A 15989-nucleotide genomic window follows, 5' to 3' on the forward strand; every position below is an offset into this window, starting at 1 on the left:
TTTAATCCATTTTAAAGCTTTGTTTGATAAATGCATGTAAATCTATGCAATGTGCCCCTGTATAGTTAATCAGACGAGAAGAGAAGTAGCTGACATTAACTCAGGTTCAGTGTTTTGCTATTGATACATCTGGTATTTGAAATGCATGAACAAACATGTCATACCCAATTTTGAGGTATTTTTTGTAATACTAACAAAAGACACAAAATTTACAAAATTGCATGAAACATCTCAAAAACCCAATTAGCAAAAACAAACAATTTGGTAAATTTCAAGATTTATTTTTTGATAAACCTGTGTTGTGTTTGCAGTTGTTCGATATCCATGAGAGCAGAGTATTCTTGTAAATTATTTGCACAAAAGATCAAAAGGAGAAACAATAAGGGTTTTTTTTTTTTTTTTGGGGGGGGGGGGGGGGGGGGGGGGACGACCAAGGGTGCCAATAATAGTGGAAGGCACTGTATATCTTTTAAGGACATAACAGACTACTTTTACTATTGAATGCAATATGTCAAACTTAATGTGGAGCATAACAGAATAAATATTTAGGGGTCAGATCAAAATGGACCAATAACATCCTTGGACATCAGAGGTCAGTGTATTATATGCTGCAATTAATGCAAACTGCTCTATTTTACAATCCAGTTTTATACTGCATACAAAAAAAAAACATCCATGAGCTTCAAAAATCCCCCACTGACCCCCTTACAAGCTTACATAATGACATGTTCAATATATGGACACCCGATAGTGTGTCACGTATTGCATTATGTAAAGTGTGTATCTGATGCATTTAAGTTACATTTAATGTCAAATCTGATTCACTGAGTTATTTGTTGATAAGATGAGATGTTTGCTTTGAAAGGAATGTTACTGTGAGTTCTTCCCTTCTGCAAGTCATCCTTGGTATTATACTATTAGTGAAGCTATTTGGATTGATCCGTGTGCTGGATCACAGCCAGGGTGTTACATTAGTGTAGCTACAGCTTCTGTCTGTGGAAATAATCAATAATTCAGCACATAAATGTTGCAGGAAAAAGTGTGACCTTTAAATCACTGCAGCACTGTTTTGCAAACTCTAAATACAGTTAAATGTTAGTAGTATACATACATAGCAAATACGTTCAAATTGCTGGTCCATTTTTATTTTTGCTAATTTCTCAAATTCTCTGTGAATTTGTCACAAATCATTTCAAAGACGATTAGTTTCTCCAATGTCCATATTTGCAGTTACTTTTATTTTACATTTAAACGTTTATCCTAGCAGGACTTTTTTATTTATTTATCTATTTATTTATTTAATAAAAAAAAAAGGAAGAAGAATAGTTCCAATGCAAACATTATCCGCACATATTTTATTGTTATACATATTGGCCATGCATATTGCACATATATATTAAACATATTAGACAGAAGTACATTTGTCTGATCACATTGCATCTTTTATGCTCTTTTATCGACCTCATGTCAATTATACACATCCCAAATATCACAATATTTTCTGCTCAGGTGACTGTTTAAAGGGACCAGTAGATGGCGACAAATCCTTTCTCTGGGATGCTTCATTTTCTCAGTACAGCTGGTTTGGGCATTTAGATTTATTAATTTTTTTTAGTAATAAAAAAATCTATAACCAACATCAAATTCAAATGACGAGAGAAGTGCAATAGCTGAAAATTTTATCATGAATTCATCAGTGTGAATTTAAACCATTACATGCATACAAATAATAGTTCACTTTGGTGTTTGTATCGCCATCACAATTTGGCATTTGTATATATGGCAAGTATATATATAGCCGATATATATCGGCTATAAGACTGGGTCAGAGCATCTCCAAAACGTCACCTTCTGTGCCTCACTCGCACTAGCGCTGACCCGGGCTCCACTCGTGGATACTGGGTGAATTCGACACAACAGGGAAGGGATTGGTTGAATGCCGCCATATGTCAAGCTCACTCAGCAGGTCTGCTTGGTAGGCCTGCAACACTGCCATTGTCTGCAGTGACCCACAAGTAAGACTACTAATGCATAGGCCTTGCCCATCAATGCATCAGTGGCCTTGCATGGCTTAGATGGCAAAGCTGGATCCCCTAAATTACCTGCCGTCGATGGAGAGAGGTAGCTCACAAGCGCCTCCTCCATCTTCAGCATAGCTAAATAGCCATGCCGTTCATTCCCCACGATGGCCGAATAATCCGACATTGCGGGCTTATAAATACAGTTTATGCATGTTTTTTTCCCCAGAAGCCTGATATTTTGTCATGCGCTTCTGGAAAAAGGGGGGATTTTCTTTAGTGTGAGGGATTTATTTCACTGGGGAGAAAAAAAAGCTCATCCAGCCTTAATAATCACTTCAAGCAGCTCTTTATATGCTGCTCTCAGTTTGTACCTTTCTGGCACCTTGTAGTCAGAGAGGAATTATTATTTTTATTTATTTATTTTTGTGTGTGTGTGTGTTTTTTTTTTTGGCTTTCCATAGTGGAAGGAGGAGTTGTGACGCGAGTTCCAAAATCCAGCGGAGTACCGGACCCAGAAGACAGAGCAAGAGATTGAACAACGCTTGTATCCGGCTCCTCATCCAGGTCCATAAGAGATCCCCCGGACCTGATCCGCAAGGCTCTGAAACCCAACTTAGTTGGGCTTCCGAGAAGAGAGCAAGTCGCAAGTGGAGCTGCCTAATGTAAGGCGTTCACAATGCGCGGTCAGACCTCTTGAGGTCCGTGGCATGCTCCACACTAGACACTTCACACAGAAAGTGTGCACTCCTTCCCATGATGAAACGGGAGCAAGGCATAACACACTACCTGAATTCTCTCACTCATACTTTTTTCTTCTTTTTTTTTTAAAGGGATAGAAAAGTCCAGAGATTTTGAGGAAAAGATAGAGAGGAAACGAGGCGTCTTTTTATTTCCGTTACACGAACGGCCAACATGCAGTCTCGCTGAAGATAATAGAGGCCGAAGTTCCGGTTCACAGGTCTCGTTTATATATCACGCAACACGCTTAATTGCCACGTCACCTGATAACGACAGGCCTATAAATAGGCATGGTTTTACACGAGCTTCAGATACCGGTCACACGCGAGGGTGCTTCCCATAGCGTTCAGCCAATGCAACGTTAAGTTTCCTATGAAAGGGAATTTAACTGCAACATTTTAATCAAAACTACTGATTCAGAGTGAAACATTTTCTCGCATAGTGTTTCCATGGAGCTGAAATGTTAGGGACTGTTGCCAACGTGCAGCAAAAAGAAAAGTGTGAAACGTTTAACATGACCACACTCCTGATTTCAGTAAAATTGTGCTGCATAGGAGCTTTGTAATGCAAGCCACTCTGACCAGCTACTGAACACTGATTACCAGATTTTTTTCCCAGTTGGAAAGTATTAGAACATGTCGCTAGAAAAGTAGCTCCAAAACTAGTTGTACAGCAAAAAGCTCCTTCTACAACACTCACTCTAGCCAAGATAACAGCTCTAAGTCTTCTCCTACAATGCCTAAAGAGGTTGGAGAACACATGGCAAGGGATAAAGACAGTTTTTCACAGCCTTCTTTGCTCATATTTACCAATGGTGCCAATATTAGTGGAGGAGCACTGTATATGTTGATATACCTGATCAACTGGTGATTTATTAGTAGTTAAGTTAATATTTTAAAAAGTGTATATAAAATAGAATGTACATTTCTTAAACAATGTCCACTGATTACACCAAAAATGCATGTTTACATAAGGATTCTTTTATTGAAACTATTTCAGGGGTTCTTTTATACATCCAAACAATGAAAATACAGAACAGTGTGCACAGGAGAGAAAAACACTATTTGCAGAAGAAAAAAAAATTTACATGGTAAACTAGACATCAGTCAATATTAACGTCTTTAACTTCATGTAGTATGCTAGTGCCCTGAAAATGAGTCTGCCTCATACAAAGTTGATCAATATAAAATATTAGATCAATATCTGGTAACTACAAAATGGTTATGTACAAAATAACACAGAACAAGATGTAACAAAACTTGTAAAAAAAATAATAATAATAATAATAAATCACGTAATATTTAAAAGGAAAAATGACAACACCCTATACTTAGGGAATGGGAACAAGCTATTCTTAAAGATAATAATTTATCTGCGGATGCGGAAAACCATGTAACTGTGTAAAATGACATCATGCAGATGAATTAGTCCTACACTAATGTGTGTGTAGTTGTGTGTTATGTATTAATTTAATTCTCATTTATTAATGGCATGACCACCAGGGGGCCACATAAAAGCATAATAGCAGAACTAGCTGGTGTGGACAGGAGGTAGATGGGCGTGTCGGTGATGTGTTTCAGTGGAACACAGTCGTCTAAACGTATGTGTGGACAATTGTGTATCTATATTAACACTGCTAATAAGGAATGTATGTCTTCGAAGCTTCTTCATCAATCCATATGAACAGGGCAAAGCCCAGATAAAAGGTCATATGAATGTTACAGAATATCACAAAAACAACATGTTATCACAAACAGAAAGTGACATTTTTATTCTTGAACGCACCCAGTGCATTCAGCAGACCTTAACGAGCCGCTCTCGTCCACACTTGGTGGTTGCTCACACATGTGAGAAAAACACATTACAAATACCTTGGGTATAAAAAACCATATCAACAAATACAACAGAAAAAAAGGACAAAATAAATCTCTACTTAAATTAATATTGTATACTATCAATATGCAGTACTGGTACAAAGTACACACAATGCTGGTTTTAGTCTTCTTTGTTTTGTTTTAAATAATCTGTTCACAGAGTTGGCCAACCAGCAGCAAACTCAGAAGACTACTTGCATCAAAAGCATCCAAATACCTCATGAGACTGCATCATGAGTTGCAGCCAAGGTATATCAAGAACTCAGCAGGGGGTTCCCCTACAAAAAAAACAACAACCCAAAAAACCAAGTCTTTTTAAAGGTACAACAAGTGATAATCTTTACAAAGTGATGAAAAACCATTCTGAAATATCCAGGTCTCCATCATACACACAAAAACACTTCCAAAGTAGTGATTGTCGTTTCCCTTAAAAATCAGGGCTACTTCTCACTTCTTGAGGGGACAAAATGGGGACAAAGCTGGATTGCCAGAAGCTTAACATCACTGACTTGGACTTGGGTTCTTCAGTAGAACTACATCCTGTTTAGCAGCGAGGACCTGCAATAGAAACACAGAGATGAATGAGGTCAGTGTGGCTGTATGAGGGAACAATCATTTTCAATCCCTAAATCTGACTTTTTAGTGACATAGTGATGTTATGTAACTGGACTCGTCTGACCCATGCCATTACATTAAAACCAAAGCTATTTGTCTACCTGACACCAGCTGATGTGTCCCACTTCCTGTGTCTTATCTCTTCTTCCCTGTCCACTACAGAGTTAATGTCCTCCCACTAAAGCACTGACAGTTGTGTTCTTGCCTCCGCCCGGGCCTGAGCACGTTCTGCTGATCCACACACAATCCCGTAATGTGACAGATCCTGTCGCAGTGGGGAAAATGCCTCTCTCTATCCATCACCCTCTCTCTGTCACCCCCTCCCTCTATGGTTTGGACGTCTGTTAGGAAACGTGACTGCATACACAGCCAAGTGTACTCTCCTTCGCCAGACTCTGGGGAGGGGTTGTGTTTAGTCATCTTTTGCTACCATTATCAGTGTTCCATGCTGTGCCTTTCAATATGGTGCTGGACCAGTGTTTTTCCACAACTTGGCATGTTAATGGAAATCATATTCTCACTGCTAACGCTAGATCTGCAAGATTCATGAATGCATTATCTAAAAATCTTTAGGAAATATTTTATGCATTATGATCACACTTTTCCTGTAAAAGCTTGCCGCCAAGTGTTTTATCCTTTAATTAATTGTACATCTATAGTGTAAACTGTGTCATGACAACAGACATGATATCAACACGTAGAGGTCACAGCCAAAAGTCTGGTCTAAACACCACAAACACAAAGGCCCAAAAGCTATCAGAAAAAAATTGTTCAGCTGTGATGATTGAATGCTCACACTCACACACCTCAGAGATTTCCATGTGTCTTTCTCCGTGTTGTTCTCCGGTCCCTCGCTCTCATAGGATGCCACACACAAAGCTGTCAACAGATAAGAGAGAGTACAATGTCTTCATCAAAGGCCTTGTTTTTGACTCATTTTTATCTCCTGTGCTTTCTCACAAAAGGGAATTCTTCACACTTGAGTTAATCAGAGTATGTGATGTGTGTAAGGCATTCTGCTGTCTGATTACTCAACACCTATCAGATATGACACGATGATATAGGTATAAGGCATCAGTGGGAGTTTCTGTGTAAATGATGTGTAGTGACTAAATAGATTACAGAGCAATGTGTGTTTAGTCAGCAGACTGGCTGTGCTCTCTGGGTGGGCGGCATGTTATTACTCTCACGCTGTCAATCGCAGGGACACAAGCCAAAAATGGGCATCTGGCGAGCTCATGTATGTGTAAGAGGGCAGATAGTGCTTTCTTCAGAATGTGTTCAGCAAGTGTTAACCTTCACCCTACACATTGGGTAGCTGTTGTTTGGCAGGAGAGCTGGATGGTGGGTGGGAATTTGGAGGTGACCAAATTGAGGAGAAAATGGGGGGGAAATGTCAGAAAAATTGCCAGCCTTGGCCAGGCTACAACCCAAACATTCATTTGCTACATATAAAAACTACAGCTGTGTATAGTCTAGTCAGCTTGGGATGCTAGATCAGCATCAAGGTGATAAAAAATGTATTTGAAATGAAGCACTAGTCTAGACATTTCTCAACTACACGAACATGTTTACAAGCTGACGAGGAGTAATGTCCTTTTTAATGTAACACTCAGTTGGTGAGGTATAATGTTATGGTTCTAAATACAAAACTGAATCATGTTCCAACATGCAAAGACAAAAATGGACGGGTCCCCTCAGCAGCACTTGCCACTATCTTAACTGACTATGTGCTTTCAGCATGAAGGAAACTGCTTACCATCCTCGCTAAAGATGGGAGCGGTGAGGAGGTACTGCTGAATCTTGCGGTCCTTCTCAAACGGGCACTCCACTTTCTTCCAGGTCATGAACTCGTCCACCTGCTTGGCCAGGTCCCAGAATTTCTGACAAATAAACCAATACACAGAATGTTAAAGCCTGTGCCCAAGCCTCAGCATTCAGCAGATGCCCACAGCACAAAAGGAACAAAGCTTTACACTGTAAACGGCAGACTTCCTCATTCTTCACTTGCATACAGAGTATGTGCATGCATCAGTGGCCTGTATTTGGATGTGGCCGTTGCTATGCTTAGGCAACAGTTTCCTCAACACTTGTGCATCTATTAAAATGGACAATAGTTGTTTCCACTGCCTTTAATAAAAAGGAACTTAAAAAAAAAAAAAAGCATACCTCAAAATTGACATGTCCATTTGGGAGCTGGTTAGCACATCTTTCATTGAGGAAGACAATGTCCTTGATTAAGAGGCTGAAGAATGGAATGACAATCTGAAAGAGGGAAAACAGTACAATCATGTCACAAAAATAGGTTTTAAGGAAGTTATTTTAGTTGCTAGGCAAGAACCCACACAATCCAGGAAGCATTTGTATATGAACAAAAACAAGCGACAGAGTTCGGTCCTGCGAACAAATAAGGTCATGTTTGGTCTTAGAAGACAATATACAGGTGAAAACTACAAAATGGTTTAGTTAACCTCTAAAGTAGCGTGTCAAAACGTACACCTGTTTCTACCACACTAGCGTGCAATTACAGTGACTCATAGAAAAGAGTCAGACACCTTGTAAATGAAACAAGAGCTCAGCTGTCACGCAACACCTGAGCTGAAATCCCTCACAGCAAAATGCGTAATGAAGTTGTGCTTGAGCCCATACGCAAAGAAAACAAGAACTGCAACCACTCTCACGCATAAAAAGAAATATTAAAACAGAATTTTGGATTTAAATTAAAATACTGATGGGGCAGTAAGCCTTGATGTCAAGCCAAATTAAAGGTGATAAATGTCTCATAGTAGTGCGGCTACAAATTAGGGAACAATATAGTTATTCACTTAGAATAAAGGGTTTCATGTACAAATTTATATAATTGTCATCAACATCAGCATTTAAGATTAAAAAAATACTACCAAAATGTTAGATGTTATATGTGGGATTGAATTATAGCTGTGATTAGTCTGTGAATGTCATAAATACACTTTAAATACACTTAATATATCTTTGTAGTTTCAATTCACCACAATTGGAACACACAGTGATGAGTTTGTTTTGTTGCTGAGGAACTACTGTGAGTATGTAAGGTGAGTCAAACTTAGTTGAAGTTGAAGCAAGGCTCAAAACATATTAACACTAGACCCAAAGCTGCAACTGGCCCACTGCATCTTCTAATTGAGAAAAATAAATAAAAGGAAAAAGGCTTTTCTGAGGTAATTGAACTGCATTAAAACTTTTGAGTAGGGCATGTCATGTATGTATATTTACTTCATGGTCTTAAATGCAAATTCAGAGAAACTATGCAGAGTTAACAGACTTCTACAGCAATTAGTTAATTTGTTTACAGTCTGCAGCCTTTTTTGGGGGAGACACAACACAGTTTGCTTTTGTTCCGGTGTGTCCCCTGAGTGACGACCAAATCCAAAACAGATCTGATTTGGGCAAAACAAAGTTGCGAGTCACCACTACTGTGAGGAGCAAACTCCGTCAATAAAACACCCCCACCCAATGAACAGCATAGGAGTAGAACATTCCAGGGTTTCTTGGGAACATTCTGTCTTATGACCACAGAAAATACCGTTCCTTCCCACACCGTTTTCACAAAAGGCCATCATCTCAGAGAATGAGGCAAAAATTGAGATAAAAACCATCAGTGCTTGTGTCTAAATGATGGAATGCAGCATATGTCCACTAAAGGCCGGATAACAGAGGGCAGTCTGGAGCAGGGCGTCCCATGTCAACATTCGTAGAACTGGGCAGCTGCCACGTTGTTCCAGGGAACAGAACATTTTGTGAAAAAAGCAGCGTATCCTTTGTGACGTCTCACCCAGAAAATTCTGACCCATTTATGGCTCAGTCCGTCCAGCCTTTGCCCTTTGAGGAAGCTTCATTACATAACTTTTTTTGGCCAGAGCTGAGAGCAGACGCAGTTTGATGAGAATACTGGGAGGGTTTGATAGCAACGAAAACAAAAAGCCCAGTGAGTGCAGTGTTACACATGATCGCAGTCCCCAATGTTCCCAATATGGCCCTCGTTTTACAGCTGGCTGAAACATTGTCAGCTACGCTCGTGATAAAATCTTCCTCTGTGCCATTATAAACAGCGTAATTATCGCAATACTACAAACATGATCTTGTTTACTGCTTACAAGTGCTTGATGTAGAGTATGTCATCATACAGACATGTCACAAGGCGTTTGACGAACATGAGCGAATGCAAGACTGAGCATAATTACGTATGTTCAGATATTTGTGTGTAATGGCCCAGTGGAACAAAAGCAAAATGACAGACTTAAAAAAACAAGAAAAACTTGTGCAGTGAGTATGTTGTTGACTGACAGCAGTCTTACCTTTTCTCTGCTGGTATGTGCAGTTATAGATCTCTGTGTGGCCCCACGTAGCGCTGTTCTGTAGTTGTAGAAGTTGCTGGACGGGTCCATCTGGTGCTACAGTACGACAGTGAAGATTAGGGCATTAGGTTTGTACAACAGTGACGTGAGAGTCTTTCTGGAACCAGCCCAACACATGTTCTCGCTACTGTTCTTTCACTGAGTTTGTTCAGCTATGACCACTGAACAAAATGGTTCATGGCACAAGTTGGTTAGGAGTGCTCTCGCATGGGAGAACGGTAATCGGAGACATCTTATATAAAGTTAAAATTGGCCCAAGATGTCTAAGTGGTTTAGACATGAGCTGAGTGTGAAACAAAAATAATCCCAATCCAACATGGCAGGATTCTTTTCAAACATCTACTTAAGGATGATGCCTGCAGCTTTAACACTCTAGGTTTTGACAGGGAAGACAAAGAGCTAGCTAAACACTTTAATCTTCAAACCCTCAGATCTCTGAGTGTGTAAGGAAAAGGAGAACATCGCTTGAGAACTAGCTCCTGTCTGCTGGAGGGAAAACACATCACAGAGTGATGGGGCACTGAGAGTATGCAGACAGCAATACTTTCCCAAATTGTATTGACACCTTGAAATGCCAAAGTCCTGAAATCTGGGAAGAACACTGTGACTGTGGTGGTTTAGAAAAGGTGATGGGTGCATGTTTACTTTATAAAAGTCAATTAGCCACCTCATTGACTCTAAAGGTGAAGCAAAACCTGATAATCATTTATAGAGGTTAAATAAGCAGCATGTAGGAAGAATAAATTGTTCCATTGTTTTGTAAACATTTTCAAGCCCAATTAAAGTCTGAACTATGAACCCACAGGATATTTAATTGGAATTAATTGCTCTGTATATAGTCATGGCCTGAGCACCATGCATGCCTGAGTCCCTCGGACAGCAACAATAACATGTGTTTGAAGTGCTGCTATAGAAAACATATATATATATATATATAGCGAGAGAGAGAGAGAGAGAAAGAGAGAGAGAGACTCCCCATTGTGTGCTCCTCTTGTTATTCCCACTCCTGCTCTTACACATTCATATATTACACCATGCCTCAAGACCACACTCACACATCTTAATATGAGAAATAAATAATAATTTAAAAATAATACCAACCTCCAGAATATCAAACTTGGCCGTTTTGACCTTGGCCCAGGTCTTTTTTAACCGCGACACCGGACTCATATTCATGCCAGCTGTAGAGGAGACACATACACACACACCAGGTCAGAACAGGACAACACCCAAGTCCCATTTCCTGCCACAGCTTCAATTTTGCAGCTTCTAAGCCTCAGGAACAATAGCATTAGTGGGTGCATCACTTCCTCCTAAAAGTCTGGTTAGTATTTATTATTGAGACGAACTATAACTGGGTGAGATAGCAAGTTTTGAGCGATGAGGTCATCTGTCAATCTGTACTAAGCTGATCTGTCTAGTGATGACCAAAGCAAGAGTCATTCATTAGTCTTTATCTGATGGCTGAGTGACTATGGAGGCAGATAATCTTATAGTTTCAATCTCGAAGATGAGAAGACAGGAAAAACAGCATCGAAGATTTACATTTTCCATTTAAGGTCTAGATCACATTATTTTTTTAATCTCAGAAAACTGATTCTACTCATTGGAAATATTTTGAAAGCAACCATGTTTTGTTTTGCCAGTAAGTTGAGAAAGATGTTGCCGTCACTCCAAACAAAAAAGCTGTCGCCATCTACAGACACGTTTACAAAAGAAACCCATTTATACTGCTGGCAGGTGTTGGGTACAGATCTCTCCCATCTCCCTCCTCTTTGAAAAATGGTGAGAATAATATTCCGGCCTCATGCCAGGACGTATGCTCGTGGTCCATTCACCCAGCACAATGGTCTAGCCTTCACACAGTAAACCTTTCTCATGACTATTTTGTTCTCTGCTGCCGACTCTAATATGTGCACTCTCTCTCTCTCATTTTCTCTCTCTCTCTCTCTCTCCAGGGAAAAACACTTGTGTAAGTATTGGCCTGTTGGTTTGCCTCTAGGGAAAGTCCTATTAAAGGACAGCTGGTTTCACTCCTCCTCCCATCTTTCCCTCTCTCATCTATCGAGATGGTCAGTGCTGACCATCTGCGTGCAGATCCCTGGCTCCAGCCCAGCAGCTGCATTTTCACCCCTGTACACTGTAGTAACGTTACACTAATCTACTATATGAGGGTGCTAAAAAGCAGGCGCTTCATTATGCTGAATAACTAATGTGATTTTTCTTAAAACATTTCATGACGTCGAGAAAAGCGGTAATGTTCATGCAGACTGATAGTTAGTACACAATTATTAGATATGACTACTTGTTTTTTTCAAAAGTGTGACATTCTTGCATTCTTATCATGGGTGGTCAATGGATTAGAAAGTGAACGCTCCAGCTGAACAAACACTTAGCCAGATGTAGGCAATGCAAGGTTTTCTACAATAACTGAGAGAGAAAAAAATACAAATTAAAACACTCACAAATGATAGCCATGAGAGAGTTGAAGTTGCCAATATTGAAGCATTCTCGTGCCACATCGATGAAGAACTCGATGACGCGAGCTCGGTGCTTTTTCTTCACAGGCTGCATGGTGAACAAAGAAAAGCAATGTTTATCTTGCAAGGACAAAATATCACCGCAGAAAGCAAGGAGGATTTCTTGTTTAATAAGAACAAGACACTCCAAAAAAGACAACCCTTCCCTGGGGTTAGGGGAAAAATATACCTGTAAATTATATAGCAGCTCTGATGTTATTGTACTTTGTAATTATCTCCCATTATGAAAGGCTCCATTGCTTAATTTGCATAGGTAATTGAAGGGCACAGAGCGACTTTGTCCTGATAGAATGAACTCACCATGCATATCTCAGTGGCTACCAGGAAGCTCAGCCTGTTGAACCACTCCATGTACGCCTCGAGGTTGCTGGCTTTCTTGCGATCAGTAAAACTCTGCAAAGAGATTTTGCAAAGCCTTAAATAAGCATGGTGCAAAAACAAGATTACGACTTGCAGGCAGACATCAATAATGTACTCAATAATATTCCAAACTAAAAATGCATAAAGGAAACTAAAGGGAACTGTCAAACGGTTCATGAAAAAAATGCTATATGTTAATAACAGTGTAATAGGTAAGAAAGAAAACACAACAGAGAGTGCAGTTCTAGGAAATTAATATATATATATATATATATATATATATATATATATATATATATATATATATATAAAATACAGGTTATTTAAGAAGGAATGCATTTAACCCATGTTTGAACAGAAATAAAATAAAAACGAAACCTAACACAAGAGCATTCTATCCATTAAAGATTCACTCGCTAAGAATAACTCTTCACCCTTATGACTCACACAGATACACAGGCTAAACGCTTGTGTTTCATTTTATTAAGTGCGAGTTTCTAACTTTCTTTCTGCTGCTCATTCCTTGCATTCCTCTGTCTTGACCATGCTGTTCCCTACACAAAGGGTGGCCCAGACTGATGTCTCCTTTTGATGGACAACCTCATGGAGGCATGTCTGAGACTCGAACACTTGAAAGAGACTGTTAACACCATACAAGAAAAAGCGCGCCAATGCGTCATTCCACTGCCTGTTGCTTAGCAGTTGACTGCAAGTATTTTCTGACAACATGGTGGGTCTGAGCTGACCCTGTGATGGGAGTTTCATTAGAGACTAGGATATGGCCAGGGGGAGAAAACAGATAAAGTGAGTGGATGGCCAAGGTTCTCAGTTTACTGTGAGTAAAAAGTCACAGTATCACCTCAGGGTAATGCAAATATTAGCCGCATTGATTTGTTCGAGTTTGGTATTTGTTCTCTGTGACCCTGGGGAGAAGTCCAAACAAAAAAAGTAAAACAGTAATGTTACCTTTTTTTTGTCATGAGAGTTTTTCTGAACAAATGCCTGGACAAATTCTTCGGGTCCTATGTAACTCAGTCTCTCCTGGAAAATTAAAAGAAAGACGAAGTTAACCTATGTAGGTACGATTGTAGGACCATGAAGAGCAATATCACGTGAATGCTCACCAACTCAATATGTGTTAGCTGTTGAGCCAGAGTAAAAGTGTCACTACAGATGGTCAGGATGTCTCTCTGGATAGACTGTGGCTTGGTTTTCAAAACCGTTAGTCTGTCTGTCACTGTGGAGTTGATCTTGGCCAAGTTTTCTTCATACTGACTGTGTGTAGCGAGTTTACGGATCAGGGTTTGTGTCATCTGCTGCACCGCTTTCCGATAGACCTAGAGAGACCAAAGAAGGAAGGGCAAATTTAGCGCTGAGCTTGCACCAAAATTTACAACTATGCTACCTTTTAGTGTTGGCCATTACACAGCAATGATCAACCAGAAAATACCAACAGGATGTGGCCTGCAGAGATAAGAAAGGTGACAGAAAGCATCAAATAATCCTCTTGAAAACATTCAGTAAAGACAGTGGTGGCACACAGCATATGGGATCCTCAGGTGTAAAATGAAGAGATTTTTTTTCCTTCCATTTGATTGGTCAAGCATTTAATTTAATTGCTACTTGATCTGACTGGTCAGCCAGTTAAAAGAACTAAAGTTCTGCTGACTCGTTTGGTTACATAAAGACTTCCTGCAGTATTATGTAAGAGCAGTGCTGTCCACAGATATCCTCTTAGAAACCCTCTAATAGAACTGGCAGGCTACTCATTTCCTCTCAGATCCCTGTCCCCTAGGTCATGTAATGTAAGAGCACCAGCTTGACATGGTTCAAGAGAAGCAGTGGCATAACTAACATGGAGCAGTGGTAACACATTAAACTGACTGTAGCAAGAGAGGTAAACTGTCTATCTAGCCCATCTGGCCAATCTAGCTCGGTGAAAGGCTTGCTTATTCTGTAAATATGTTCTGTCTGAAAGCACACAGTTATGCTTGATTTAAAGACCGTTTGGGCTGCTTAATATAACTTTATGCAAATGTGAATTTATAACCTGAAGTAACAACTTTGATCGTCAAACATCTCCTGTCATGGACCTGAGGAGAAATACAGCTGCCTGGATTACTGTGAAGACACATGGGAAATTGAAGGCAGTCCTTCAATCTAGTGATGAGCTGGTAATGACAGACTGTTGGTTCTCTGTGGCCTCACATCCTAGAGGAAATAATAAGCTGCTCTGGTCTAAAGAAACCTGAATTCCTGAAGTCCATGCATAACAAGATCCCAAGGACGATGCTAATTGGTTTAATCGAATATCGGATGTAAATCATTCCTCAATAATAAATGTTTCGGAAATTTTTTTTCCTTCAAAGTAGAGTTCCTTCTGTGAGATGAGGCCAATTTGTAAGAGATCAAAAAGGCTGCTTCTTCACGAGCCACCAGATGGGAAAGCTTCTGGCATCACCACAAAAAAAAGAGCAAGGAGATTATTTTTAGAAACAATTCATGAAGATAACTGGTTGACATTTTGAAGCAGCAGGGAATTTCTCGCTTGTTGTGGAAAGAGACGCTTCTGTGCCGTCTCCTCGCTTGACGTTGGCATATGTGACAGCTGACCTCGTGGCAGGACTTGCTGTGCTCTGGCGTAAACACGGCCTGTGCAAAAGGTGAACTGAAGCCATCAGTCAGGCACAAATCACAGAGCTTGGTTATGCTGGGGCTCTGCCTTCCCTATATAGATGACCACATCCATAATGACAGTCTCAGCACACTGAGACTCTAAAGACCGAACTGTGGTCTGGACACAGATGTTACAGTGTTTATTCTAGGATCAAAAAAAAAAAAAACACAAGCTCTTGCTTACTACTGGATGTCTCAGGACAGGATAAGAAGGTATAGGTGAAGGAAAAGCATACAAGTTATAACTGGAAACTGCAACAGGAATGCACTTGTGATGAACTCCTAGCTCCTAGTATGTTGATCCAATGCATGAATGCATTCCTACTGCCATCATTCTGCACAGGTAGTCAAATATACAGATCTAATAGGAAACCATAAGTGCAATGCTTATTGTGATTATGCTGCAGCAGTGTCCTTTGGTATGTTTTCCACATAGGTGTAACTGATAAAAAGACCACTTGTACAAAAATACATCAGTGTATTAGGTAATTCACGGTAGAGTGAAACGTTAATTCACTGAGCTTATGGGTTTGTGTTCCTTTTCTTCAATGGTCTGCTCTAACTAGCCTCCTCCAAGCTAGCTATTACGCTAATACCAAGAAGCAGCATGAGACCACTGCAGAAGGCTTTGCTAAATTTATTTTCCTTCGATATCTTGCAAAATCAGCTTTTCTTGCTGTAGATGGGAACTGTTTTCCTAAGCACAAAACGAAAAAAAAGGACCAGATGAGACAGGGAACAATTTTAACCTAATTCATGTGGCATGAGTAA

General features: G+C 39.9%; 1 protein-coding gene across 3 annotated transcripts in view; it reads right to left on the bottom strand.

Moving 5' to 3' along the window:
- Positions 1–3719: 3719 nt before the first annotated feature.
- Positions 3720–15989, bottom strand: part of rasgef1ba (RasGEF domain family, member 1Ba) — a 65405-nt gene continuing 53135 nt past the window's right edge. For 2 of the 3 annotated variants that reach the window (XR_006980890.2, XR_006980891.2), the window contains 11 exons: positions 13667–13879; positions 13509–13583; positions 12483–12575; positions 12108–12210; positions 10744–10823; positions 9583–9678; positions 7418–7513; positions 7008–7131; positions 6055–6127; positions 5350–5643; positions 3720–5191 (listed from right to left, as the gene is read on the bottom strand). Coding sequence is in view for 1 of the 3 variants with exons in the window: in XM_017452330.3 (XP_017307819.1) it covers positions 5167–5191; positions 6055–6127; positions 7008–7131; positions 7418–7513; positions 9583–9678; positions 10744–10823; positions 12108–12210; positions 12483–12575; positions 13509–13583; positions 13667–13879 (978 nt within the window). In the remaining 2 variants the exon portion in view is untranslated. The remainder of the gene's footprint in view (positions 5192–5349; positions 5644–6054; positions 6128–7007; positions 7132–7417; positions 7514–9582; positions 9679–10743; positions 10824–12107; positions 12211–12482; positions 12576–13508; positions 13584–13666; positions 13880–15989) is intronic. The other variant, XM_017452330.3, reaches the window with a different exon arrangement.

The sequence above is a fragment of the Ictalurus punctatus genome, chromosome 22 (assembly GCF_001660625.3).
Source record: "Ictalurus punctatus breed USDA103 chromosome 22, Coco_2.0, whole genome shotgun sequence".
In the NCBI taxonomy this organism is placed as follows: domain Eukaryota; kingdom Metazoa; phylum Chordata; class Actinopteri; order Siluriformes; family Ictaluridae; genus Ictalurus; species Ictalurus punctatus.